The sequence below is a fragment of the Psammomys obesus genome, unplaced genomic scaffold, assembly GCF_907164565.1.
Source record: "Psammomys obesus unplaced genomic scaffold, mPsaObe1.curated_primary_1811, whole genome shotgun sequence".
NCBI classification, from domain to species: Eukaryota; Metazoa; Chordata; class Mammalia; order Rodentia; family Muridae; genus Psammomys; species Psammomys obesus.
The window spans coordinates 23,959,747-23,986,048 of NW_026585895.1; the positions used below are offsets into that span (position 1 = coordinate 23,959,747).

The 26,302-nt window shown below is 45.9% G+C and overlaps 1 protein-coding gene across 4 annotated transcripts in view; it reads right to left on the reverse strand.

Moving 5' to 3' along the window:
* The window catches only part of Tanc1 (tetratricopeptide repeat, ankyrin repeat and coiled-coil containing 1), a 226,749-nt gene that overhangs the window by 89,648 nt on the left and 110,799 nt on the right, over positions 1-26,302 (reverse strand). For all 4 annotated transcript variants that reach the window (XM_055600204.1, XM_055600202.1, XM_055600203.1 and 1 more), the window contains one exon: positions 21,716-21,910. In XM_055600204.1, coding sequence (XP_055456179.1) covers positions 21,716-21,910 — 195 coding nt within the window. The remainder of the gene's footprint in view (positions 1-21,715; positions 21,911-26,302) is intronic.

Consider the following 26,302-nt stretch of genomic DNA (forward strand, 5'->3'; position numbering starts at 1 on the left):
GATAAAATAAGACATGTCCATGATCAAGCCGCTTGATTTCTAGAGGTCTGCAGAGATTCAGGAGTAGGATAAGGAACACCTCAGGTTATCCAGACAGGTCCCAAATACATGAATCCTTGTAAGAGAAGTAAGGGCAGGAAGGCTGTCACACAGGGAGAAGATTATGAAGCGAAGATAGAAGCAGAGAATGGAGCAATGTGGCCACAAGCCAGAAACAGCTAGAAGCTCTGAAGCTACGGAAGGAAGTTCTCCCAGACAAGGGCTCTAGGAGAGCTAGGCATCCGCTGCTGAAACCACTGAGTAGTAATCACTTGCCCCTGTGGCCCCAGGGAACACTCTTCGGTGCCGATAAGGGAGCACAGCTTTGCCTCCAACCCTCCCCCACCCCTGCCCTATGAGGGCCAATTTCAAGTGACTAAGGTACCCCTGGGTAATCTGGACTTTTAACAAGAAAGGGCAAAAAATGTCTTGTTCATCTACTACGGGTTTGACTGCTCCATACTTGAAGCCAACTTTAATCCTAATAACACACATTTTTTGGCCCTAATCTCACCTTTCCTGGCTTGTGCTTATCCACTCTCCTATAACCTAAGCAAAACTTAGAACTAAATGAAGAGCTGAAATAAACTCAAAGAACTGACATGTGTTAGAGGAAGGTCCAACTGTGTTTTCAATTGTTGACTTCAGTGCCCTGAGCTCTGGTTAGCGTCCTGCCGTGGGTATTGTTATAATGTTGACCTAGCTCCTGTAACCATGTGATGAGAAGGAATGTTCCCCAATTATCCCTGATTGGGATTAAAAGGCCTATACCTGGGCAGGGCAGAAGGAAGTAGGTGTGGCTAAGGTTCTCAGGTTTTGGGCACAGAAGGATCTCAGGAAAGAAAAAGAGGAAGAGGAGGGAGAGAGCCACCATGGGTTAGCTTGAAGAAGCACTTGGCTGGTGTGGATGAAGGAAGTGGCCCAGATGAGAGAATAAGCAAAATTTTATGAAATTATGGATGGGAAGTAGCCCAAATAGAAATTATTAAAACAATTGGCCTGGGATGGGGTTAGGAGGTAAGGGTACTTTAGAGGGTTAATATCTGCCCTGCTTCAGGTAAGATAGTGCTATTCTAAAATCTATCAGCTGTCTATGTCTTTTATTGATTATAATAGCAGGTTAGATAATACCGCTGTAATAATAATAGGGCTAACAATAAACATTATTAAATTATACCTTAAATTCACCACAACAAAAAAGATTGTGTTATATTTAGTAATAAGCTTGTCACTTCTGTCAGAACCAGAGAATATATATAGCAGAGAATCACCAGTCTTAAAAAAAAAAAAAAAAATGTAGTAGATGGAATAGCTGAGTAGCCTGTGGGTCCTACCTGAATTGTGTGGTTCTCGGCCTTAGATAAAATTCATGTTAAATATTATTTTAAATTAATTAATAATTAATTTAAAAACTTAAAAACTGAATTCAAAGGCTATGGGAAATATGCTTTAAATTAACTAGAATACACTGAAAAGCAATTTAAAATCCATTTTATATATCAGCTGTAAATAAAATGATGCTCTCAGAAATTAAAGGCTCATCTTAAATTGGTTTCTCCACCTTGATAAGGTCAAGCCTTTCTTTCAAAATATTAGCAGAAGGAAAGGGACTCACTCTTAATCTCCAAGTCCCTGCTTGTCCTCCAGTTCCTACCCAGGTGGCATGGCTACCCATGATGCACCACTGCCTGTGTCCTTGAAAGCACCTCAAGGCAGCTCACTGCTGTGCTGCTGCTGTCTGCGCAAAGGAAGCACGCTGGCCTCCTCCACTGAGTGGTCTCTGCAGCCAGGACCTGACGGGACATGGGCAATAAGCAAAGCCAGACTGGGCTTGCGTCAGACAAGCGTGCTTGATGCTGAGGTCACTGAAAAGCACGCACCTTCTGCTTGCTGAAACACCTCCTGCAGACGTCACGCAGTGATGTTCGGGGCCGAGCTATCGGTAACTCTACACCCCTATCAGTACATACAACACGCCTCCTGCCATCCCCTGCAGTGACCCAGACGACTGAAACCCCCTCAGCAATGGGGTTGGCTCTGTCAGTGTTCTGGGTCCAAGCCACAACAGAAAGGATTTCCACACCGAACTCAACACAGTGAGGTGCCTGTGGGACTTTTATTGGTGAAAGCTGCTATAACGTATCTCATCTCCCTATGAAAGCTGAGATTAACATTAGTTTGAGAATGCCTGACCTTACATCTATGCTTTCAAAAAGACCTGTGTAAGTGTGTGCATACAGTACCCATGCGTGCACACACACAGAGGCCAGAAGAGAGCACTGGGTCCCTCAGAATTGTAGCTGGAATTACCAGGCACTTGCCACATCCAAACTCAGGTCCTCGAGACTGAGCAGAAAGCAATCACTGAGCCACCTCACAAGCGAAACTGCTTTTAAGAACAACTGTAGCTGATTACTTTAAAGTATCTAAACTTGGTGCTATGCTATGCTACCACCAGCCTCTCTTTGAAGAACAAAACTGATTTTTAAAAAAAAAAAAAAAAAAAAAAAAAACTTGCTGCTAGAACACTTGAGAGTCACAGAATTGAGCAGGAATTGTCCCTGGAGCGCTCAGTATTTACCACAAGGTGGCGCTGCTCTGACGCCAGTTTCTGACAAAGGCTCTGAGGCTTGCTGGAGAGGTTTCTTCAAGAAATGACTGCTGGCCTATAAAGAAGTCTGAGGTCCCGGGTGTTTTAGACAACACACACGTGCTTAGCAGTTTATACTAAGGAACTGGATCTCAGAGGCAGAACTTCCTGCTCTTTCTCCACCTGAACAGAATAGATCCTGAACGGTACACCCACGTAGACAGGTCCCAGTCTCACAGAGCGCCAGCCAGGCACCAAAGCAGGTGCAAAGGCCTGCGCTACACACAGGAAATTCATTCAGTTGAGCACACTTAAATCCATACAGGCATGAATGAAAGGGGAAGAGGCAACTCTCAGGATAAGGAACAGGCCCCAGCAATTTACAGAGATACTCCGCTCCACTCAGAAGTGCAGAGTTCTCCCACCCTTACCTGTGGGCTGGGCACAGTGACCATCCAGAGAACAAAGTGTGTCCCTTATGTGGTCAATGCAAACAGGGAGAGAAGGAGACAGGGTAACTTTCATGGAGAGAGTGAACGGCCACAACCTCGGCCAGATGACTAAGATCAACACTAAGAGAGGGGAACTGCACTGTACCTTGGACTTTGGGGTGAAAAGAAGCCACCCCAGCTCCGTGAGTCCCGCCCAAAATTCCTAAGGTCTGGCCAACTGTGGGAAAAACATCAGGCACATTCCAACAGGCAGGCAACCTACAGAATACCAAATTCCAAAACCACCAGGGTCGTCAAAACAAAAGATGTCTGAGAAATTGTCACCATCAAGAATCTATGGAGTCACCTTTCATCCCAGCAGAGGTAGGCAGGTCTCTGGGTTCAAGGCCAGCCTGGTCTACAGAGAGAAACTCTGTCTGAAAAACAAAAGAGGAAAAAAAAAAATGGAGATATGATATCTGAATGTGATGTGGTAATGTGGAACAGGAACAGAGCAGTAGCGATGGAGAAAAACCCACAGACTTTAGTGGCTAGCAATATTGGTTCACTAATTAGCTCAAATGTATCACTAATTCCGTGTTGGAGGAAACTGACCACAAGATACATGGAACTTCCTTATACTATTCCTGCAACCTCTCCACAAACCTGAAAGTATTCCAAAATAAGTATTTATATAAAAAAAAAAATCAAAGCTCACCCAAGGCTCAAATAGTATCGGGCAGATGCGTTCGGAGGCAGAAGCGCCTGTTAGACGGAGGTACTCGTGTCCCTGTAGCCCCACTCACCTTACTGTGGCAGACACAGGATCAGCAGAAAAGCTTGCCTTCGCTACTGGTCACAGAAGGACAAGGGCAGCAGTGTGGGGCTCCATGTCCTCCATGCCAACTCAAGCTCTAGAGAATGTTGAGGGCTATGGCCACCGCCCTGGGGAGCAAGCCGGTGAGTTGGCTTGAGCCAGGCTTTGAAATCAAAGGCGAATTCAGGTCCTAGCCAGTTACTGCCTGGGTGTGTAACCGCCAGCAGAGCAACCACCTAATCCAGGCTCGACACCAACTGGAGACGGGGCCGATACTTACCTCAAGGGTTAAAAATGTGTACGCTGTGTCTAGCCCTGACTAAATCCTAATTCTCCATTCCTAAGAGGCAGAGGTCAGGGAAAGCCATGGTCTAGGCCTGAATGAAACCACTGGGCGCTTGCCAGCTTACATCCATGACCACCGAACTATGTATTGTCCACGGCTGCTTTGTGCCACGTAGCCAAATCCAACGGCTGCCACAGAGACCACAGAGGCCTAATGTAGTTGGTGCCTGACTCAGGGCAGAAGCTGGCCAACTCTGCTCAACTGTCCAGTCACTAACAGATGCTTTCCAGTCCTTACTACACTTGACCCTCAACGTCCTGAACTGCCTTCCTCCTGGAAGCCAGAACCCTAAGTGTGGGTTCTGGCCTCTCACTCCCTAGTGCTCTCTATAAGAGGAACTCCATGGGAGACCCTGTCCCTGAGTTGCTAAATCAAATTGGTCCATGTGGTAGTGAATTACAACCGCCCTGCACTTGGATTCCAACAGCCATAGCATTACTTAGACCTAGAACCTTAGGACCCATTAGTGCCTTGGAGTTCGTATTTTTAAAAATGCAGGAGAACTGCACGAACACTGTATCTGAAGGAATACAATGTAAAGGTACAAAGAACAACAACTTTTTTTTTTAAACCAGATTCATCTTGAAAACAAAACTGGAGTCCTAGCAACTTTCCCAAACGGCTCTGCTCAGATCCCTAAGCTCTGGACTGGGCCGAGGGGGAACATCCCACTGCTCTGCCAGCATTGTTGTGTGGTGATACAGTGCCCGGCCCCAAGCCACCGTCTATATTCTAATGCCGCAAAATCTCGTGTGCAAATGTGTCAGTGTAACCTGGAGCTCCTTTTCCTAACATTTTCTCAGACCAGTTCCCCCTCCCTACAGAGAATGAAGCTGCTGCGCTTCCTACTAATCGCTGAACAAAAGTCCCAACCGGTCTCAACTCCCAGCTGGCAAGTAGAAAACAGACATTGCCCTAGACCGCAAACCTCTTTCATCCTACTGTATAAAAACAGTCAAGGGATATTACTAACCGAAAAACAAAATAACAAAATGCTTAAATCCTTCCTGGCTCCAAGACATGGTAGCAACAGTTTCCATCTTCGTCGCTAATGCCACTTGTTCCTCTAGTCTCAGGCTCCAACTACCTGAACACATTTTCACTCAACATCTAAGCATGGGGGACGGGTGCTCCATGGTCAACTAGATGTCCCTTAGGAGCTTCCTCTTTGCCACGAACCTCATCTACTAAGGGCCCCTTCCAACATCACACAACAGGGAACTGTCCCAGCTTCCAACCAACAGATCCTCCCTCTTTTCCATGAGGTCACAATGCCCATTAGACTCTTCCGTGTCTTCGCCATCACAGTCTCTCTCGCTAAACTGGGTGTTCCCTAGAGCTTTAGGGCCAAGCGTTTGTTTTCCTTCTGTGTCTCCCTCGTCCCTATCCCGGAGTCTACAAGGCTAACATTCAGAAAACCCACATGAAACACATGTTTATGGAAGCTCACGAAGCCGCCGACTGAAAGATAGACTCACAGTGCCTCTGAGGCCACTTGGAAAAATAAACATCACCACCAGAGCGCCACCTCTGCCTCCACGCTGTCTTCTGATGATGAAAAGGATCCTGGAGCAGCCTCCTGCTAATGAGTCCAGGAAAACTGGAACAAAAAGGGACCTTTGAGCACGTCATATAAAAGACATAGCAAGTAAGAACCTCTAGGGTAAAAGAAGAAAAAAATAGGATGTCAACCATAAAGATAAAAAGATGCAAAAACACAAGTAAAAGTATGATTCTCTTAAGTAATCTGCTAGAATGTTCTTCCTTGCTTCAGAGCAAATGCATGGGACATTTTATTTTCCATCTTCTGTCTATCACTGGAAATCTAAGAGCCAGCAGTACTAACCCACCACAGCTTTCGGGAGACAAGTAAGAATTTGTTTTTCCTTTTTCAACAGTAAATTGCTTAGTAAAATACCACAAACTGTAAGAAAAAGAAATAAGGGTGAGAGAGATGGCTCAGCACTAAAAATGCTTGCTGCTTTCCAAAAACAGGAGTCTGGGTCCAGGCTCCCATTTCAGACAACTCCAGGGAGTCTGTAACTCCAATGGCCTCTGCTGGTCTCTTCAGGTGCGTACCTGTGTGTGTCCATGTGCATGTGTTGCTCGTGCACGTATGTCAAGAGCACAAACACATATAAACACATTTTTTAAATCTTACAAAAAAAAGTGCACTGTAAAGCCCAAAGCCAGGAATTGGACAGGTTTCCTTGATGTGGCCTGCTCATTATTTCTTCTCGTCTCACACTCCTCCAGGCTCACACTGTGTCATCTTCATCGCTTTCAATAAAAGCAGCCACAGGAACAAGAATAAACACCTGTGGGGCCCTGGGCTGGGAACAACACATGCTACAGGGATGAAAAGCAATTCAGGATCTGGCAAGACCCTTTCTCCAGAAGCTACAGATGGGGCAAGTTGCTCCCAAAGCCATGGCTGAAATGTTTAAACACAAATCCCAAAGTCAACAGGCTCACCAACATTTACAAACCAAAATCTAAACAGCAGTTCAGTTTAGAAGCCTCTGATTTTCAACAGCACTGTCTTCCTGGTCAGAGATATAAAATTTAAAAGTTTTTCTTTAAATGACATCTGAGAGGCCAACAAAGGCCAGAGATGGCAAATTATGTGATCTCTACAGCCAGTTTGATGTGACATTAGCAGCCTTTCTCCAGCGTGTTCTGGGAGACAGCTCTTTACAGACAAACTATAATTCTCCCAAAGGGACGGGAGAGGAGGGGATGGAAGAGACGGTTTATTGTTGCTTCTATATAAGGAAATAAGTATCAAGAGAGGTCAGTCTATTGACTGGCAATGATACAGCACTACTAAGAACAAGGACTTAGAACTTGAACCCAGGTCTGTCTTCCTAAACAAGACAAAGCCTGGATAAATTTTTCTATTAAGGCAATAAGAGAAAAGTGGAGACAATAAAAGTTCATGTTCACCTAATACAGCCTATGCCTACTTAAATTTCACAGCTACCTTTAAAAAATCCACTTGTTCCAAGAATGTCTTGCATGCACACATTTAAATGTTAATGTATACATGATTGCATAAATATTCATTCAGGTCTCAGAGTGTATACATCTGGCTCTAATAAAGATTGTATCGCTGGGAAAAAAATATAAATTGCTGCAAAATGTTTTCAAGAAAAGAAATCCCTGTTGAGTTTTTACTAAAGAGCTTAGGGTTGGCAGTCATTCTCCGGTTGGCACAAAGGAGTGCTTCCTGGCATACAAGTGTGACATCCAGAGTCCCTGAGAAATGCCGTGCCACCCAAAACAGCGGTGTCCCTAGTGCTTGGGGTACTGTCAAATCGCGCCCTCCAGTATCACGGTGGAGTCAAAACTAGGGCACCATGACCTCATCTACAGCCTACTGAACCTTCTCCAGAGAGAAAAAGAGATGGGGTCAATCGTGGCAGTGTCGTTTGCTGGTCCCGCAGCTAGGCTCTGCCCCCACGTCCTGTACAAGACAGGATCCCAGTGTACAAGGCACTCACTTCTGGTACAGGGTACATGCTCTCTACTCCATCTGGTATACACCCAAGTAAACAGCAATCTGTTTCAATGACAAAAAACATAACGTCTGTGTCATCCAGAGACCGTCTGTTTGCCGAGTGGCTTCCGTGAGCAGCATAAGGGATGTTCAAGCTGACATGAACTCAAGTACATGAACTCCCCTCAAGTAGCGGCCTTGATCACGTGCCCTTGGTAAGGAACAACACCATGACTCTCTCCTGTGCACAGCTGCAAACACCAGGCAACTGTCAACTAAAGGGGTGCTCCCATTGCTTAGTGAGTGAATATGGATCACTGTAGAGCAAGCAGTCACCACGATCTTCTTCAGCACTGGCCTTTCATGTCCACTGAGCACATATGGGGACTGTCATAAATGACCAAGGCAGGACATCACTGGGCACTTTCTGATTTATCGATGATATTTCCCCTTTTCTGCTGAGCCCCATGGCTTTCTTAGGCCGTTTCGTTCCAATCGCCAGCTCTGAAAGCTAGCTTCCTTTACCAGGCAATTACCCACAACACAGCATTTTTTTCATTTCACACAAGTCATGCGCAAAGCCAGAGGCCATGAGCTACCCCTGTAGTGGGGGTAGAGCTGGAGCTGAAACTGGCTGTGCCGAGCTGTTTTTGTGCCCTACTCACAGGGAACAAAGCCTTGCAGGACACAGAGCTGCACACACTTGCCAGGAAACACAGAGCCGAGGGTGGCATGCCACTGGAGGGTTAGGCTGAGGATGAAGGCTCTGGAAGACCACTCCTGTGGGAAGCCACTGCTGGCCACCGACTCAAAGGAAGAAGGGGACAGTCTCCCAAGAGCCATTCAATACTTAATTACGTCCCCAAAGCCTATTTCCTAATTGCTGGTCATCGGCACTTAATATTTCAGCCTGGAAACGTATCCAAGATCACACCTGTAAGGAAGACACTGGGATTTCATCTCCCCACGGCACCAGTGACATCCTTCTCATATCAGTTCGGGACACTACCCAGACCAGGACTGTATGTGGGGAATTTCTCCTCCGGGCCTTTATCAAAGGTGACGTGTGCCTTTCCAAAGGTAAAAGTACCCTGTGACCAGCAAGGAAGGCTTTTGGATGAGGGAAGTAATGAGAAATCAAATTTCCTCAGAAAAGCAGTTCCTAAAGAATGGGTTCCAACAGCCCTGCCAACGAGGCAAGCACCTACCCTCAGCGAGGCTTCCCGGGCTCAGTGCTCACGGTCCTCAACCATGGAGGTTGTGGAGCTGGGTACGTGGCTTGGGGGTAGAGCACCTGCCTAGCATGTCTGAGGTTCTGGCTTCCATGTTCAGGACAAAAAAGAGAAGAAAACCTTTAATGGGACTAGGGGATACAGTTTAGTGGCAGTGTTTGCCTAGTGTGGTTCGACTGGGCTGGGGTTATGAATACAAACTGCCTATATTAAGCCCTGATGGCCTGCTAGTAGGAAATAGGCTTTGGGGAGATGATTAAATCTAAGTGGACCTGGCTGGGCAATGGTGGCAGAGGCCTTTAATCCCAGCTCTTGGGAGGCAGAGGTAATCAGATCTCTGAGTTAGAGGCTAGCCTGGTCTACAGAACGAGTTCGAGGACAGCTACACAGAGAAACCCTGTCTCAAAAATACAACACAAACAAACATAGGTGGACTTGTGAGAGCAGAAACCCTATGACAATATTATGTGTCCTTATATGCATAGGGAAAGAGACTAGAGCTGGCCATACCACAGCCATGTGAAGAGACCACAAGAAGATATGCTAGTCTCCACAGTCTATTTCCCTTAAAAAAAAAAAAAATCAATCTGTGTTGCCTTCATTTCCCAATTCTTAGCTTTGCACATCTTTGGCTACTCTGCCTTCATCACAGCCGGCCATTCCTACCCCCTGCCAGCATTTACATTTCACAACAAATTTGAGGATTCAAGCCAGAGCACCAGCCTGCTCTGTCTATTCCTACCTCATGCTAACATTCATTAATGCTAGAGATAGATATAGCAGCTTCCTCCGGCCTCTGTGATTTCTGGGCTTTGCTGTGAATCAGCAATAATCAAAAAAGAGTCCCACTGTCCCCACCCCCACCTATTTCCTTTGAGGCGAAAGCATTCATTTTTGAGCATGGCTCTGGGCTCATTCCAGCCGCCATCTGACACAGCTACGGGGTGCAGCTGACACTGCTATGCGTGTGACTGTCTAGAACCTCTAGCTGTCACTAACCGCAGGCGGGCGGCAGGAAACAGGCAGCGAAACCTTGACGAGCCTAAGAAAAGGAGAGTGCCACCAGGGCAGGGAACACACGGGGCTGCCAACAGACCTGCGCTAGAGCATGCTCCCCTTGGCTCACTGCTTACGAACAGCCCAGCCGGGAGGGGAGGCCGGCCCTTCACTATCAACTGTGTGGTCTGGATAGATACGGAAGAAAGCTACGTTCAAAGCCTTGTCAATGTGAGGTGCCGCTACTTTTTAACCGCTTGTGTGGCCATCTTCAACCAAACACATGTGAACACATAGTATCAAAATTCTCCTTGTCCAGACAGTTTCACGCCCATCACCAGTGTAGAGAAAATGACTGGATCCTGTTTTTGGGCCTCCCAGGGGACACAAACAAGAACCAAAGACAGGACTTGAGGACTATCATGGCAGGAAGATGCAATGTGGTACTTGGCAGAAGGAAAGGCGGCGGGTGGTGTTTGGGGCAGTCAGGGGCGACCCCTCCCAGAGTGGAAAGGGAGAACTACAGGAAAGCTGCATGGAGTGAGATCGAAACTGTACCTCAGTTAGCTCTGATGAAAGTCTCACCTAGGCCATAAAAGGAGCATGAGGAAAGCAGGGTGGGGGTTCGGAGTGTGACTTGGCAAGGGTTTGGTGAAGCAGTGACGACCATCCAGCAACCAACCAAGGAAGAAAGAACAGTCTTTTCAATAAACAGTTCGGAGACAAGCAGTGTCCGTGTGTGAAACGATGAAATTAGCCCACCCTCCACAGACCTAAATATTAGGGAGCGAGAACAATGGAACTCTTAGGAGAAAAATAGCACAAAATAGCACAAAAACTCTATTAGGTTATGGTCATAAAGACATGGTATCAAAAAGGACAGAGGCAAGTAAGTTGGACAATATAAAACCTTTTTCGCTTTGAAACGCAACTGTCATGACAGAAAAAAAAAAAAAGAAAAGAAATCAAAGAATGGAAGAATGCTTGCAAATAATATATCTGATAAATAATCGACATTCGGAGTATGAAAAGTTTGGTAAGATGTACAGTAGCAGTTTACATGCACTAGGATGACGAACTAGGAGGGCGTGCAGGGTTGGAGAGGATGTAGAGAAGCAAGAGCAATACAGTACAGCATTAAACACAGCGCTATGGCTAAGCCCCGCCCACGCTAACACCATACACATAAGCAAGAACAAATGAAAACATATGTGCACATCAAAGGTAAAAACAAGAATGTTCACAGTAGCAGTATTCATAATAGCCCAAAGTAGAAACAACCCACTGTCCATAATGGGTAAGCAAAATGTAAGTAGGCTCCGTAAGATTTTATTTGGTAACAAAACTGAATGATGCAGATTCACACTACAAAGCATGTTCCCAAGCCAGCAATGAAACCACTCACCAAAGATCACATCTTGCTTTGATGCCAACTGTAGGATATGCCCACAGTAGGTGCTCTACAGACACAGAAAGTGGGGTGGAAGTTGCTGGGGCTTGGGAGCAGGGAATGGAAGGACAGGGAGGAATGTAGAGTGATTAGTAATGAATTTAAGTTTGGGTTTCTTTTTCAGGTGAGGTTAAAAAAAAGTTCTAAAATTAATCTGTAGCAATGTTTGCAATCTTGTAAAAATGCCTTAAGAAACTGCTGGAACACTGGAAACTTTAAATGGTAGAATTATGTGGTATGCAATTATATTTCAATAAATCTGTTTCTTAAAAATGCAACAGGGTAAATTACAATGGAAAATGTATCAATTTAACTTTAGAAAATTAGAAACCTCTGTGAGTCATAAAACACTATAACCTAATTAAGTGGAAAAATGGACCCAAAAGTTTATAACATGACTGACAGCTTGAAACAAACAGTAAAACTGTGGCATTCCTTAGAAACACACACTGCCGAGACAGGATCACCCATATCCTCCACATCAACCAAGTGTGTGGTGACCCAGCCATTCTACTCTTACAGCCTAGCAGAAGAAAAGAATGACATTCCCTCAGCTGCTAGGCAGGAATGCTCTCACTGTTCTTTATCCAAACCCTTACTTATCCAGCATTAGGAAAAATGGACAAATGTGTGGCTGTTGTTCTGTGCACCATAGGGGATGAGGGGCAGGGGGGTAAGGCAAGACTGGGAGTTGGAGGCCCGCCTAGGCCCCATTGGAGCCCCTGACAAAAACAATTAGACAAAGACAAAAGTAATCGTCCGTCCAAAGGGACAGGACTCTCTCTCTCTCTCTCTCTCTCTCACACACACACACACACACACACTTTTAAGGTCTCAGTATTGCCTAAATGGCCTTAGGCAACCCTCCTGTCTCAGTCTCCTAAGTGGCTGAGACTACAGATATGTGTGTCACTGTGCCTGACAATTTCATATACTTTGTGTATAGATAATTCTTTGTCAACTGTTATCTCTCATGTTGGAAATCAATGACAAATATAGACACTCTTGTCCTCCTAAAAGAGGACTTATAGGAAGCAGTCACGTATTCTTCATCAGTGGCTAGCAACTTGCTATATTATTAGCATTAGTCTAGAAGCTCAAGAAACAAACTTCCTCATATGCCTTAATTCCCAAGCTCTAGCAGAGAATAGAGTGCTGGCGTGCTGGTGTTTCTTTGGATACTCCTGGAGCAGTTTCTGGGTGCCACCAAATGGCACATGGATGAGCTGGGACTCATGAGCAGAAAAATAAGGGGACTCAAGGCCCTTGAATTCAAAGTGGAACAAACACTCTCTCTGTGTGAGCACACATTTGTAGAAGAATGACAGAAAATGTGTGTGTCACCGTCACAGCTAGTCTCAGCAAGGGACAGCTATCTGCCTACTTCTCGGAGGAGGCTATCACAGAACGACTTCCAGGAAGAAATGGCGACTGTTGTAGTAATCACCACAGCAGAGGGAAGCACCCTTGCTGAAGGCCGAATCCTAGCTGCAGCCTTAGGCTCTCAGGCAGTCTTCTGTGCAGGGGGTAGAAGTAGCTGCGTCTACAAGGCGAAGACAAAGAGGGGCTGTGTGTTCCCTGCCTTATTCTCCAACCCGGTAAGCGGCCTCCTGGTCACGCCGCACCACCTTCAGCAGGCGCTCTTCTCTGTGCATAAAACCAGAGCATGCTCTCTCTCTGTGTCTGTAGCACCCGGGCAGCATGACACTACTGACAGATGAGTAACCTGCACAAGCTTCAGGCACGTTCCATGATGACTATGGGATCTCTGCTTCCTTTTCTTCAGAGTTCTGAACCAGAAGCTGTTCTAAGCGCCCTCCCAGCTCCACCCGTTTCCGATGCCTCTGTGGTCTCCGGAGGCCTCTCCAAGCACCAAAGAGAGCAGGCAGTCATAGATGCGACTGGACGCCAGCTGAGTGCTTTCTAAACACGAGCCTGATCTGAATCAGCTGTGATAATGCCCCCAACACTGTACCCTGGGAAGCAAGGAAATGAAAGTGCCTGAGGAGCCCAGACAGATGGCGAGTTCAAAAGAGGAGGACTACAGAGACACCCCTCCACGTCTTCAAAAGTCTCAGCAGTCCACAACAGCTCGGACAGAAGGCATGCACCCAACCAGCCATTTAGATGTTTTCCAGAAGATGTTAACTTAAAAAATAAATAAGTAAAAATAAACATAAATGTCTCTCAGGGGCCTCTGCAGGGAGTATCAAATTGATACAGCTTTCTGGAAAACAACTGGCTACTGTGTAGCAAGAGTCTTCGCCAGTTCAGGCCATTTCGTTGAATAATTGCTCTCTGGAAAGCTACCACCCTCGAGGAGGTATCAAATGTGCATAAAATTTACGAGACAAAGTATCAGGAGTTCTGGAGATGGGTTCCACATCAACATGAATGACTTACTGTTAAATGATAGGCATATGGACAGGATTTCATGTAGCCCAGGCTAGCTTTAAACTTCTGACCCTGTACCTCTACATCATAAACACTGGGTTTACAGGCATACATGGTTAGTCTTGACAGTGTGGGAAAAAAAAAATCACACAAGAAATTACTAGCAAAATCAGGAAACATTTTAGGTTATGCTACAAAGTTTGTTTTGTACACAATTCTTCTGTCTCATCTTCCAAGCCCTGGGATTATAGGCATGTCCCCAAGATACATGGCTACAGTTTCTTTAAGTAAAAAACAATACCAATATTTAGGTAGAAACTAGCTTTAAAATCAATGATAGAATATTGAAATAGCCAACAAATAAACACCAAGCTTAAGCTCAAGAAAACTATAACTGCAATATGACATAAAGCAATAAAGAAGAGAGAACAGGAAGGATTCTATCCTGTGGGTCTCAGGTTTGTGTGAGGTAGATACAGGGATAAATCAGTCAGTGCTGTGGTCGCTATGCAAGCATGAGGATGTGAATTTGAGTCCCAGTACCCATATAAAAAAGCCAGGCATAGCAGTGTGTGTGCCTGGAAGCCCAAGAGTGGGGAGGCAGAGAAAGTAGAATTCTTGGGACTTGCTGATGGCCAACCCCGTCTTAAGAGTGAGGAAGCTTTGGATACAGTGAGAGAATCTGCCCCCAAATGTATAGTGGGAGAGTCAGGTGTGGCGGGGCCTATCTTCAATCCCAGCAGTCAGGAGGTGGCGGCAGGTGGAGCTCTGAAGTTTGAGAACAGCCTGATCTACATAGTAAGTTTCAGGCCAGCCAGGGGTACATAGCGAGAGATCCAGTCAAACAAATAAAATAAGGTGTAAAAGCAATCCGGGACGACTTCCAATGTTAGCCTCTGACTTACACACAGTCACATACATGTGCGTACACACACATATAAAACACACACGAGCAAGAAATATTAAAATGCCAATAGTTCTCTCTTACGGATGGGATTTCCAAATTAAGAAACACTCTTGCAGAATTGGGTAGAGGAGCCTTGACAGACATTAACTCATTTGTCCAAGAATCACACAAGGAAGATGGCTTCCCCTTCACAGCTCCTCCGGGTTTTCTCTAAAGGAAAGAGACAGCAAGCGGAGCATGCACAGCCACTGTAACAACTATGTCAAATGTAAGACAGAATTGGAAATGGCCAGTACTCTCCACTCTCCCCACTCCAGCTAAAAGCACAAGAGGGACAGCATAAGGCGAGGATCCCTAGTCCTGGGTGTGCAGAACTCAGTGTTTCGGGTTTTAGATTATGTGACTATAGATGCTGAGGTGTGAGGGGGGAAGTGGAAGCCATATGAAATTGATTTCTGTTCATGTATGTCCTATAAGCATAGCCAACATGAGGTTGGGTGTGATGTCCTGGCAACGCTTAAAGTCACAGATGAAGGCTGGTCAACCTGCACTGCCATCTTCATCATTCTCCATTGTTTCCAGCACTTAAAAGGCTGCTTTCTCATCCATGCCTAATCATAATGGAACCACAGTTCCATTATGAAATAGCTAATGACATTACTAGGAAGCTGCCCCAGGAAATGCCATCTTCTCGTCTCCAAAGCAAAGATGTAGTACAGACACTAGTGAATTCCTAGTCCTGTATGGGTTACAAACAACCACAGTTATGTCTAAACGGGCGCTGATCCTTGTTTAGGATCATCATAAAACAGATCTTCCAGTTAGAACAATAACAAAAAGTGAAACAATACCCAGAAAATGGAATATTCTGGCAGGCAGAAGAATAAAATGCAAATAAACAGAGGCAAGTTGCAGAAGGGCAAATACAAAGAACTGACTAGACAGTGAGGGCTGCACATAGCTGGGTGATACAACATCTGCCTAGCACAAAGGAAGCCCTGGCACTTCCTCAATCTAAACATTTCCAAAAACAAGAGATTAAAAACAAGTAACTCAATCACATGGAATTTACATTAACACAAGGTTAATGACTTCTCTGCTTGCTAGCTTGCTTCTTTGCTTGAGATTGATTTAGTCTTGCAGCCAAGGTAGCTTTGGCTGGCCTGGAACTCTCTAGAAGACCACGGTAGCCTTGAATTTTTGTGTCAGACTTGTCTCTGCCTTCCACGCATGGCAGGTAAAAAGCACAACAAGCCAGTCACTCTCCTTTAAAGATTTCTCTGGCCCACAGTTCCCAGGATCTAGATAGCCACCAACAGCATTAACCCAGATTTCCTCACCTCCAGAACCTGTGTTGATCAAGGTGCTTTATTATAGACACAGCAGTTGACTCACGATGGAATAAGAGTTCCAGTCTCTGACAGTTTCTGTCCTACTCCAGTAAGAACAAAGCACTGCCCTTTCCACAACGGAAGTCATCCAAGCTAGTCAACCCACCGAGCAGCTGGCTGCCTCTTCCTGGGGAAAGGCGCTACATCTGGGGCTCAGTGTTGGTCTCTGCTGCTGGCAGATCCAGCACTCAGCAGCAGCTGTGGCCAGGCCAGCCTTCGTGAGTGGAAACCCACGTTGCTGGGCACACATATGACCTCCATCTCTTCCACCACGGACACTGTTCATGAGCCCACTGGGCAAAGACAAAGATGGCCAGGCAAAGAGGTGTCCGCGCAACAGTCACCACATCTCCTCGATTACCGGACTCCCTCTCTGCCAAAGTCACCTTTTGGTGAGCATTTTTACGGGACACAAGTACGCTCACCTCCTTTGCCCAGTCAAAGTGATCTAGCCACACACTTCTTGTCTTAGTTACTTTTCAACCACTGTGACCAAAACTCGTGACTAAGTCAAGTCAACTTATAAAAGAAACTGTTGAAGATCTGGGACTCAGAACTGCAGAGGGTCATGGCCCATCATGGCGGGGAGCACGGCAGCAGACAAGCACTGCAGGAGCAGCTGAGCGCTCATATACTTATCAACAAGTAGGGAGCAGAGAGAGAACTGGGAACAATGCAGCCTTTCCCCAGCATTCAGGAGGAGGAGGCAGGTAGATCTCTGAATTTGAGGCTGGGCTTGTCTACAGAGCTAGTTCCAGGGCAAAAAAGAAACTTGAAACCTCAAAGCTCACCCTCAGTGACACAGCTAATCCAACGAGGCCATACCTCCTAATCCTTTCCAAATATTTCCACCAACTGGGGACCAAGCATTCAAATGTATGAGCCTATAAGAATGAGCCCATTCTCATTCAAACAGCATATTCCTCAAACATGTTTCTCACCCATTTTCCTTTCATGCTCTTTCCAAGTTCTTGACCAACCGGTTAATCCATTGGCTATAGTCCATGAATCAGTAAAGAAGTGTCCCTCTGGCCATTCCTCCTTCCAAGCAAAATGTACTGCCTTAACTGGCATCTAGTGGTGAAGGGTTTCTATACAAACAAGTAAAACAGACTGGTGAGGCCAGACATGGTGGTGCATGCCTTTAATTCCAGCACTCAGGGAGGCAGAGGCATGCAGATGGCTGTGAATTCAAGGCCAGTGTGGTCTACAAAGGGAGTCCAAGACAGCCAAGAGAAACCCTATTTCAAAAACAAACAAAAAAACTGTCACCACCGACAACAAAACAGATTGGTGCGGGTGGGCTTCTGAGTTTTTTTTACGTGTAGCCAGCTTGGTCATGAACTCTAGATTCCAAGGTTTGGTGTCTTTTAAAAGCAATTTTGTGAAAGTCCCATGCCCGGGCAATGGGAAACACCCAGAGGCCCTCAGTCTTGCTGTGTGGGCAGCCTGAATATGATGAGCAAGTATGTTGTGAAAGGATGGGAGAGAAAGGGAAGCGGGGTGGTTTGTGCACTACGAAGAGAGGAACCGCCTGATGTGAGAGGCCGGCACTGCCACATGAGGCTGTGGTGATGTCCGGCCTGTGTTATTGGAGAGGGCCAAGCTTGGGTCTGTCCGCTAACACAGCAGGCGTCTGTAACCAATGTCCATGTTACCACCAACGGCTGTGTGGACCTTCATGGTCTGCGCTGCCACCTGAACCCAAGGGCTTGGTGAGCTGTCCCCACCCCTCGCCGGCCAGTGGTGCCAGCAATAACATGGGCACAGCATGAGAGCTAGCCCTGGTGGTATGGGTGCGGGAGAGGTGGCCCTGTGGATGTGGGTGTGGAAACATGGGAAGGCCTCTGCGTTGGCCCACCCTAACATCTACGCCATCTATGAACTGCTGGAGCGAGGGAAGGGGTCAGGGAAGGGGTCAGTCCTGCAGAAGCAAAGCTGCAGGATCTCCATGACACTGGCAATCACAGGATATCCAAGAGAAATCTCAATAAGGATGCAGTAATGATGGTGTAGCCAGAGGCCCCGACCCTCATTGCAAGAACTGTTTGCACGTAAAGCAGCCTGGGCAAAATGGTAGACTGTGCATCAAAGGTGACGCTGCAGTTTCCACGGTGAGGTGATTTAGTTGGGTAGTTTGTTTTAATTTGGAGGGGAAGGTTACAAGGATGGGGGCAGATATGGAAGGACTGAAAAATGAGTGGGATGGGGTGCGTGACGTGAAGTTCACAAAGAATCCAAAAATTATGTTAAATGTAAGTATCACAAAACTTAATGGAAGTCAGCAAGGTAATCTGAAAGCTGGATCTGAGCAACAGTCTCGGGGCACAGGCCACGGGGGAGAAAGGACAGGTTACTGAGGGTGGAACGGCTCATAATCTTCTGGGAACTGCACACACTGTATTTGCTGTATCGTCAGGAGCAACAGTGCTAGCTTTAAAATAGATGGATATTTTTTTAAGATGGATATTTTTAAAGCCAGTGCATGTTCAGTGCCATATGTCAACCCTTTTTAAAAATTAAAACAAAACAAAAACAAAACAAAAAAAAACAAGACAGGTAAGACATTAGTACTCTGGATACTTTCCCAATGATATGGTTCAAGCAGAAATAGCAACTATGAAAATACTCTCCCATGTCTTCTGAGTCACTGTCGTTATTAAGCAACCATCTCTGCTTCAATTTTTTAACTTAAAATTACTAAGATAATAATGCCAAATCACCACTGTGAGAAACTAACTTGCTGCACAGACCTGGGCAGTGTACAAGAACCTGTTCTACTAGCATGGACCTGCTCAGCTGAACCAAAGCATCTCAAATGGAAGGCATTTTCCTCAATCCATTAAAAGACTGAGTATTCAGGGGGCACTGTTACATCCTTCTGACTGGAAGACCATCCACGAGAACTCAGAAATGAATTTCAGTTTTTTAAAATATTTTTTTCTTTTCTCGTGTGTTTATGGGTGCTTTGCTTAGCAGCTCGCGTCCGTGGGACACATGCATGCAGTGCCTGTAAAGGCCAGAAGAGGGCATCTTATTCCCTGGGATTGGAGTGGTAGATGGTTGTCAGCCATCATGGAGGTGCTAGGAATTGAACTCAGGTCCTCTGGAAGAGCAGCCAGTATTCTCAGTAACCTCTGAGCCATCTCTCGCCAACCCATAAGGAACGTGGGACACTTTGGTCATGGTTTCCCTGCCCATGTGGTAAGAGTCCTCTTGGATCCCTTCAAGACAGTCACGTCGCCTGGGCTTGCCTGACAATACCACAGAAAGCCCCACCAGACACACACTGAGAGGCTTTGCTATCGGTAAGAAAATCAGGTCTCAAATGTAGCATTCCGTAAAGTCTCGGGTGATCCCTAGCCCTGAGGCAAAAGTAACAGCAATTCCTGGTCTGAGCAACTGTGTGGTAGAGGGCAACAAGTTTCAGTAAGTCAAATCTCTGTGCTTGGCATTCCCTTCAGCTGCGGTTCCTTGGTAAGATACAGGCCCAGGGCCAATCCCGTTTTTCATAGGCATCAGTTATGTGACACTGCACAATGTTAATGAAAACAAACAAACAAACAAACAAACAGACCATTATTCGGTGATACTTGTGAAAGTGCAGGAAGGCGCACTTAACTCAGGAGTGGGTGCTGGACCAGTGCAGTAGAAGTTCTCAGCCAAGAAAAAGACTAGGCTCAACTCCTGACAGTTGCACAGCCAAGCAGGGATGTATGGCCAAGGTACAGGGTGGAGGTCAGTGGACGGAAAATCACAAGGAGGAGGCATCAGGAAGGAGGAGGGGACTTTTGGCTTATCTGAGCTAACAGGAGACTTGCTGCAGTTAGGCCAGATTAGCTAAAACCTCGGCGTGGTGGCAGAGCGGGTGGGGGTTGGGGGTGGGGGATAAGACTTCCGTGTTAAACTGACATAACAGGTTTCTTGGCTAAATCCGGACTGTACAAGAAGGCCCAGACAGGCCTGAGAGGAGGTTCATGAGTCTAACTGAAGTTTGGCAAAGTAAAGTGTTTCTGTTGATAAACTCACTAACCTAGGATGAAAGGACAAGTAATCTAGTTAGGTTAAAAGATATGAGCAGTTTCTAAGGACAATTGCTCTAGACAGGGTAACCTAACCAGAGAGGCCCTGGGGGAACCACGATTTGCAGGAAGAAAAGACATCTGACACAAATACAGCAGTGGGGCAAGTAAAGAATATTCCAGGAATTTCCCTCAGTACTGATAAACAGGTCAAATTCCTTGGCACAGGAAATCACTTCATACCAAAAAAGTTCCCAAGTTCCAGCTAATGGCTGAACTATAAACAATGTTGTCCAAAATAAGAAAGTTCTGGAACAATGAAAGGTTCTGGACACTCAACCAAATTCACACCACCATTTCTAACACATCACACCTCTTGGTTTTCCCTCTTAATTTTATCCCAGATAAGTCAAAAATAATGTAACTATCATTTCAAGTAACACAAATATTTAGAAAACCAGAAACTAATTAATTTCATAGCCCTGGGGCACAATTTAGATGAACTCTGAGTATGTTCCCATGTAATTGAGAAAAATTTTCATTGGCACATGATCACTGGGAACCCAAATTACCCTGCCTTTTGTAAGCAAATATTCAGCCAATTTAAAAGAATATCAAAGACCTGTGAGGACTCCAGGGACGAGGTCGGGAAGGGCTTTCCTCACATCTGAATCCCAGCCTCTCATGGTCTGCTACTACGTGTTTTTATTCTCAGTGCGGGCAAGTGTATGAAGTCGGTAATGATGAAAGGCATCAAAAGGCCTTATATAAGTAACCCGTAAGCCCATGGCTCCTGTCCTGCTCCAAGCCTGAGTCTTCACCAGAACTTAGGCTTTGTAGCTGTTCCTATGCTGGACGATGTGAGCAGGCAAAGAGATCCATCCAACATGTAAGGCTTGGTCAAGCAAACAGGTTATTGTTAGTGACACTTGCTGTATCCATGACTTCAGGGGCATCTTGTAAGAGACAGTGTTCCTCAGTTCACTGGGAAGAAACTGACGAAGCCAATGGTGAACTGTAGTTCTTAACCAAGACCTCAAATCTGTATTAAATTCTGTCCTGCGCAGCTCATCACTATATATGGAGGTGGAACTATGCAGGCAGGTAGACTGAAACACTAATTGTCTTCCGTGGGGCCAGCAGCAGTTGGCCAAGAGCAGAGAAGCCGAGTGCAATTTCCCAGTGCCCATGTCAGGCAGCTCACAACCACCCACCTGCAAGTCCAACCCCAAGAGATTCAACAACTTCTTCTGGTCTCTGAGGGTACCTGAACTTACATGCACGCGTACATACACCCAAACGTGTAACTAAAAATAGAAAATTTAAATCCACTTCTTCTAAAAGTTATTTTAACACTGGGAAAAGAATTTCAGGAGATGAAGTCTCTCGCTAAGGTGCCCAAGCTGGCCTGGAACGGGGCTCAAGCAATTCTGCCTCAGCCGCCTAAGTTCTAAGACGACAGGTATACAGGTAAACACAGCCATCCCTGGTTCTCCCAGAAGATGTCCTATAGGTACTCACCTTGCTTACTTTTAATGTATATATTATTTAGATAACCATTATAGCTTATGTAGATACCGGGGAATTTTAATTTTTTTTACCTGGAGATTTTTTGTTTGATCTCGACTGTGTCAAGTGGGACTGTCGGGGCAGCAAAGGTGACGACGGAAGAGACATGGAAACCCCCTTGGCCAAGCTCACACGATAGGTTTCCTCTGCTGCAGGAAGGCTGTTCGCAGGAGAGTCACCACCAGGACCGGAGGGTGAGGCAGGCGTCTCTGGACCAAAATCACCTCCTGGAAGGGAGAGATGAGATTTAGGTTACACCATCTGTGATGAGTCGATGAGACCTGAATTCCTAAGAGCTGCATTCTTAGGATATAATTCCCACATACTGGGCATACTGAATTTCTTATAGATGATTTCTCCTTATCACTCTTGAAATCTATCGCCTACAGGAGAAACTCAAGCTTTACCATTGAAGCTGCAATAAACTCTGCCAGGAGGCCATTTCCGTCCCAGTCGACTGCTACAGAAAGTCATCATGATCCACTAGGTGCTGCAGTTACAAGCAGGGGGTCACTAGACTTTTGGGGGTGTCAGTGGGGCTGATTCCAAAGCCAGGAACTCACTGGACTTCCAGCTCCGAGTCTGCTTCCTCCAATATGGAGATCCCAATGCAAGACCTGGACTGTGACCACAGTGTTCCCTGGGTGCACTTTTTTCCCTCTGACCCTGCCTGAACCCCAGCCAACCCTGACCCAACACAGGGCCCACTTAGGATCTAACCCCCACACGAACCTGGGAGCAAACTAGCACACCATTATAAAGCCAGACTTCTAAAGTAAGCAGATTCTCCACACACACAGAGGATGCAATTATAGTGCACAAAGAAAATGAGGAATACAGGCCTCAGCAGGGACGAGCCTCTAAAAGAGAGTGCAGCCAGTCTGCAGGCACTCAGATGATACACTCTGCTCCTACCCCCCAACTCTGCTGCCCCACCCCTAGTCACATTCCTCTTTATAGATCAAGAAGGAACTGAGGACTGCAAAGTAGCTTGAGTCACCACCCCATCGATTACAAACCATCTTCAAAGTTCTAAATTATAGGCAGTAGCATTCGGAGGAGACATACAAGTTTTCCAGAAGCAAAACCAGTCAGCCTGACAAATGTTCTCCAACTAGTCCTTGCCATGACTCCCTGGCTAAAAAAGAAAAACCAAGCACTACATTTGGGGGGTGGGGGTGGGGTGGATATGAAACCCCTGAGATGTCTAGCCAGGCAGCTACTCATTTTCTTCCCAGAGCTTTGTGCACAAGGCCAAAAAGGGATGTGACCCAAACCCATCATCATTCATGTTCTGTTGCTGTGCTTGCTTTTGCTTTTCACGTTCGCAGCCCCCTGGGGAAGGAGCGTTAACACTGCCATAGACTAGGGGAGCATGCTGAAGCCTCAACCCACAAGCAAGTCAAAAGCAACAGAGCTGTCAACACAGAAGCGTGGGCAAGCTGGCAGGGTTGGCAGAGTCTCTTCAGCCTCACCTGGGCTGGCTACACTTGAAGCATTGCACTAGCTTCTCAGTTTGAGAAGCTAGTGACTTATCACCAATTGTCTAAACGACCAACATCTGAAGAAGGAAGAAAGGCACAAGTACTAGACAGCCCTTACTAGAACACTCATGGCAGGTGAGCAAGGCATTCTACCCTAAGGGAGGAAGACAAACAGCAGTCAGTAGAGGCCCATTATACTGTGCGTGTCAACAGGAGAGGTCCCTGCCCTGGACCTTTACACCCCTCACATATCATGTTTTTGTAAACATCAATGCTATGTACCCCTAGAACCAGAGCCTCAGCCTGGACTCGACGATAACACCTCTTGAGATCTGCAGCCAAGGCATGAGGCACCCTAACTACCATCTCTGTGACTGCCAGTGAAAGGCAGAGCCAAGGCTACAGCCAAAACAACACCTCCCCCAACAGGGCTGTATGCTTAGACTCTGAAGAGATGTGTGAGAGCAGGACATTTACTTTCTCAGTCTCACAAGGAAGTTCTAAGATCAGTCCCCACAACCATTTGGTTCTATGCAGGCACAGTGCCTGCAAGATCTGCAGGTGTCTGGGCAGGGAGTAGTAGGAGACAGAGAAGAACATACAAGTAGTTTCAGTTACATGCGCACGCACACACGCACGCACACACTCACAGCCAGTTAGAGAAGCTACCAGAGCACTAAGCAATGCTGATTTTTCCATGTGTTTGAAGAGAGCTACATAGCCCCAATGGTTGCCCATGTACTACCTACAGACTTGGGCTGTAAATGGCAATGAAACGGCCTGGCAGGCTATAAAGAATGGTCTCCCTACCCACTCAGAAAGATTTCTGACATACACATGAAAACCCAGACTTCTGGTCCCTTACTTTCGATTGGAACACAAAGAAATGGAGAAATTCATACACCATCGCCAGAAACTTCAGAAGTTAAGCTTGTAACCCGAGAAAGGGCTATTATCTCAGACACTTAGAATTCTCTAACACACAACAAGAGACATTAGGGGCTGGAAGACAGATTTAAAGCATTTCCTAATCACAAATTCTGTCCATAAACTTTGTTTGTAGCAAGCAAAGCAAATATTTTCATTAACTGTAAGTCTGTAAAACAGAGCTTCCAAAGCATGTGGCCACCATGAAGACCTTGGGAGCAGGCCCTGGCCCAGCTGGGCTCCAGCTCTTTGATATTATGTAGGCTGCAATAAAAACGGGACTTAGAGATGAGGTTTGGGGGAAGGAGATTTCTTTTTCAACTTGACTTTGCCATCTCATGACAATATCTGTCCCAAACATGCTGTTCTTGTTGTTTTTTTGTTTTGTTTTGTTTTTGTTGTTATTTTGTTCTTTCAGAAACAATTAAACTTCTAGCTTCCCTTTATTGGGAAGCCACAAAGCAGCGAGAGCAGCTTCATGGATGAGCCGGAGAACAAAGCACCGAGTAGGAGATCCAGCAGCTCAGAAGCTGAACTGCAACCTGGAGCCAAGGGCTTTAACTTTAACAGCACAGGGCAGCAGGCTAAGGTCAAAGAAAGCCCAGAGCATCCCACAACATCTTATGACACCAGAGGCCAAAGGCAGAACGCTGGCAGGGGCACACCCACAGACGAGGGGGGTGTTCCGAGCAGCCAGACACCAGAAATCCCCTGGTTGATTCGACATTCCTCAGCGATGCTTACCAAAGAAGTTTAAGAAGAATTAACAGCGTTTCACTACAGCCAGCATGACTGGGACATGACTTTTGGCCTTGAGTAGATGCTGTTTTAACTGCAAACCTACTTTATTCCTCACTTCAAGTTCTAGGAAGCACACTGCAGTCACCCTTCCTGTCGCTGTGGCAGAAAGGCCCAGGCTGGGCAGGACAATGCATCCTCTCCGGGGTATGCAAGCCATGCTATCAATTGCCAGGGTCAGCCAGGCTCCCCTCCAGCACTGGCAGGTGCTTCCCATGGAACATTCAAACACCGTAGTGAATCACATCAGCCAGTGTGAGTTCATCTCAGGGGATCCCCTGCTCCAACCAGACCTCTCGAAGACAAGAAAGCGGAGCTGCGTTAACGGAGGGGTACAGAGAGAACAGCTGAACCTTCGCCCCACGAGCCAGCACAGATTCTAACACACCACTGCACTTGTTTAAGGGTGCTGGGGGAAATGGAAAGCCCCAAAAGAAACACATTCTAAATGAGCTACAGATGTGAGGGGCAATCACGCTTTTTCTGTAATAGGCTTAATAGTACCTTAGGTTCTGTAAGTTATATCGTCTCTGTTACACATACACACCTTTTCCCACTTTAAAATCACTGTTTTCCTGAATTCTGAAAGTAAAAGATCAAGAAGGGCATGGGGATAAATGGACATCTATACAGTCTTCTGTGTTTATAATAAATCAAACTTAAAATGCACACATAAAAGAAGTATAAAAGTGAAAGCCGTGCGTACAAAGATAATGCACTCCCCAAACAGAATAAAGACATCCAATAAAGCATTGTAAATTGGCAGAAGTAGGGTTTGATAATAGTTCTTTATTTTACCTTTTGCCCCCCACTCTTAAAGACTTTGAAAGAGGATTCAAATTCACAATGGAAGAAAGGAAAAAGAAAAAAAAAAAAAGTGAATCCAGGAGTTGAACGTTTAAAGGTGGACATGCAGAATGGGAAAGTCGACACTGTAGATTAAAGTGTGTGGAGTGCGGGATTAGAGGCAGCTTTGAGGGCAGAGAAGGCAGGCGGACAAAAGCAAAGCTCATTTGAGAAAGGGTAGACACGAGAAAGGCCAGGGTGAGCTCAGACACTCAGGTAAATAGGTCTACAAAGGCAGGAAATAAGATTTCCATTTATCGTGCCACAAAGTGGCCAGGCAAAGCAGGGCCTGGAAGCTTAGAATAGAAAGAGAAAGATGTTCTGTTTATCCAGCTCCACAAAACGGGCCTCCGTGATACATCTAAGTAGGGCATTAAATGTATTACGGCATCTTCTGTGGCTCCCGCCTCCCAGTGCACTGTTCGTTAAACATATTTTCCATCATAAGGTTTTATAACCACATAACTCATATATATTTACAGAAACCCAGCAAGTTGGAAATGAATTCCTCTGCAAGATCCAGTGTCATTTTTGAACCTGGTAGGAAGAAGGCTGTCTCTGCAA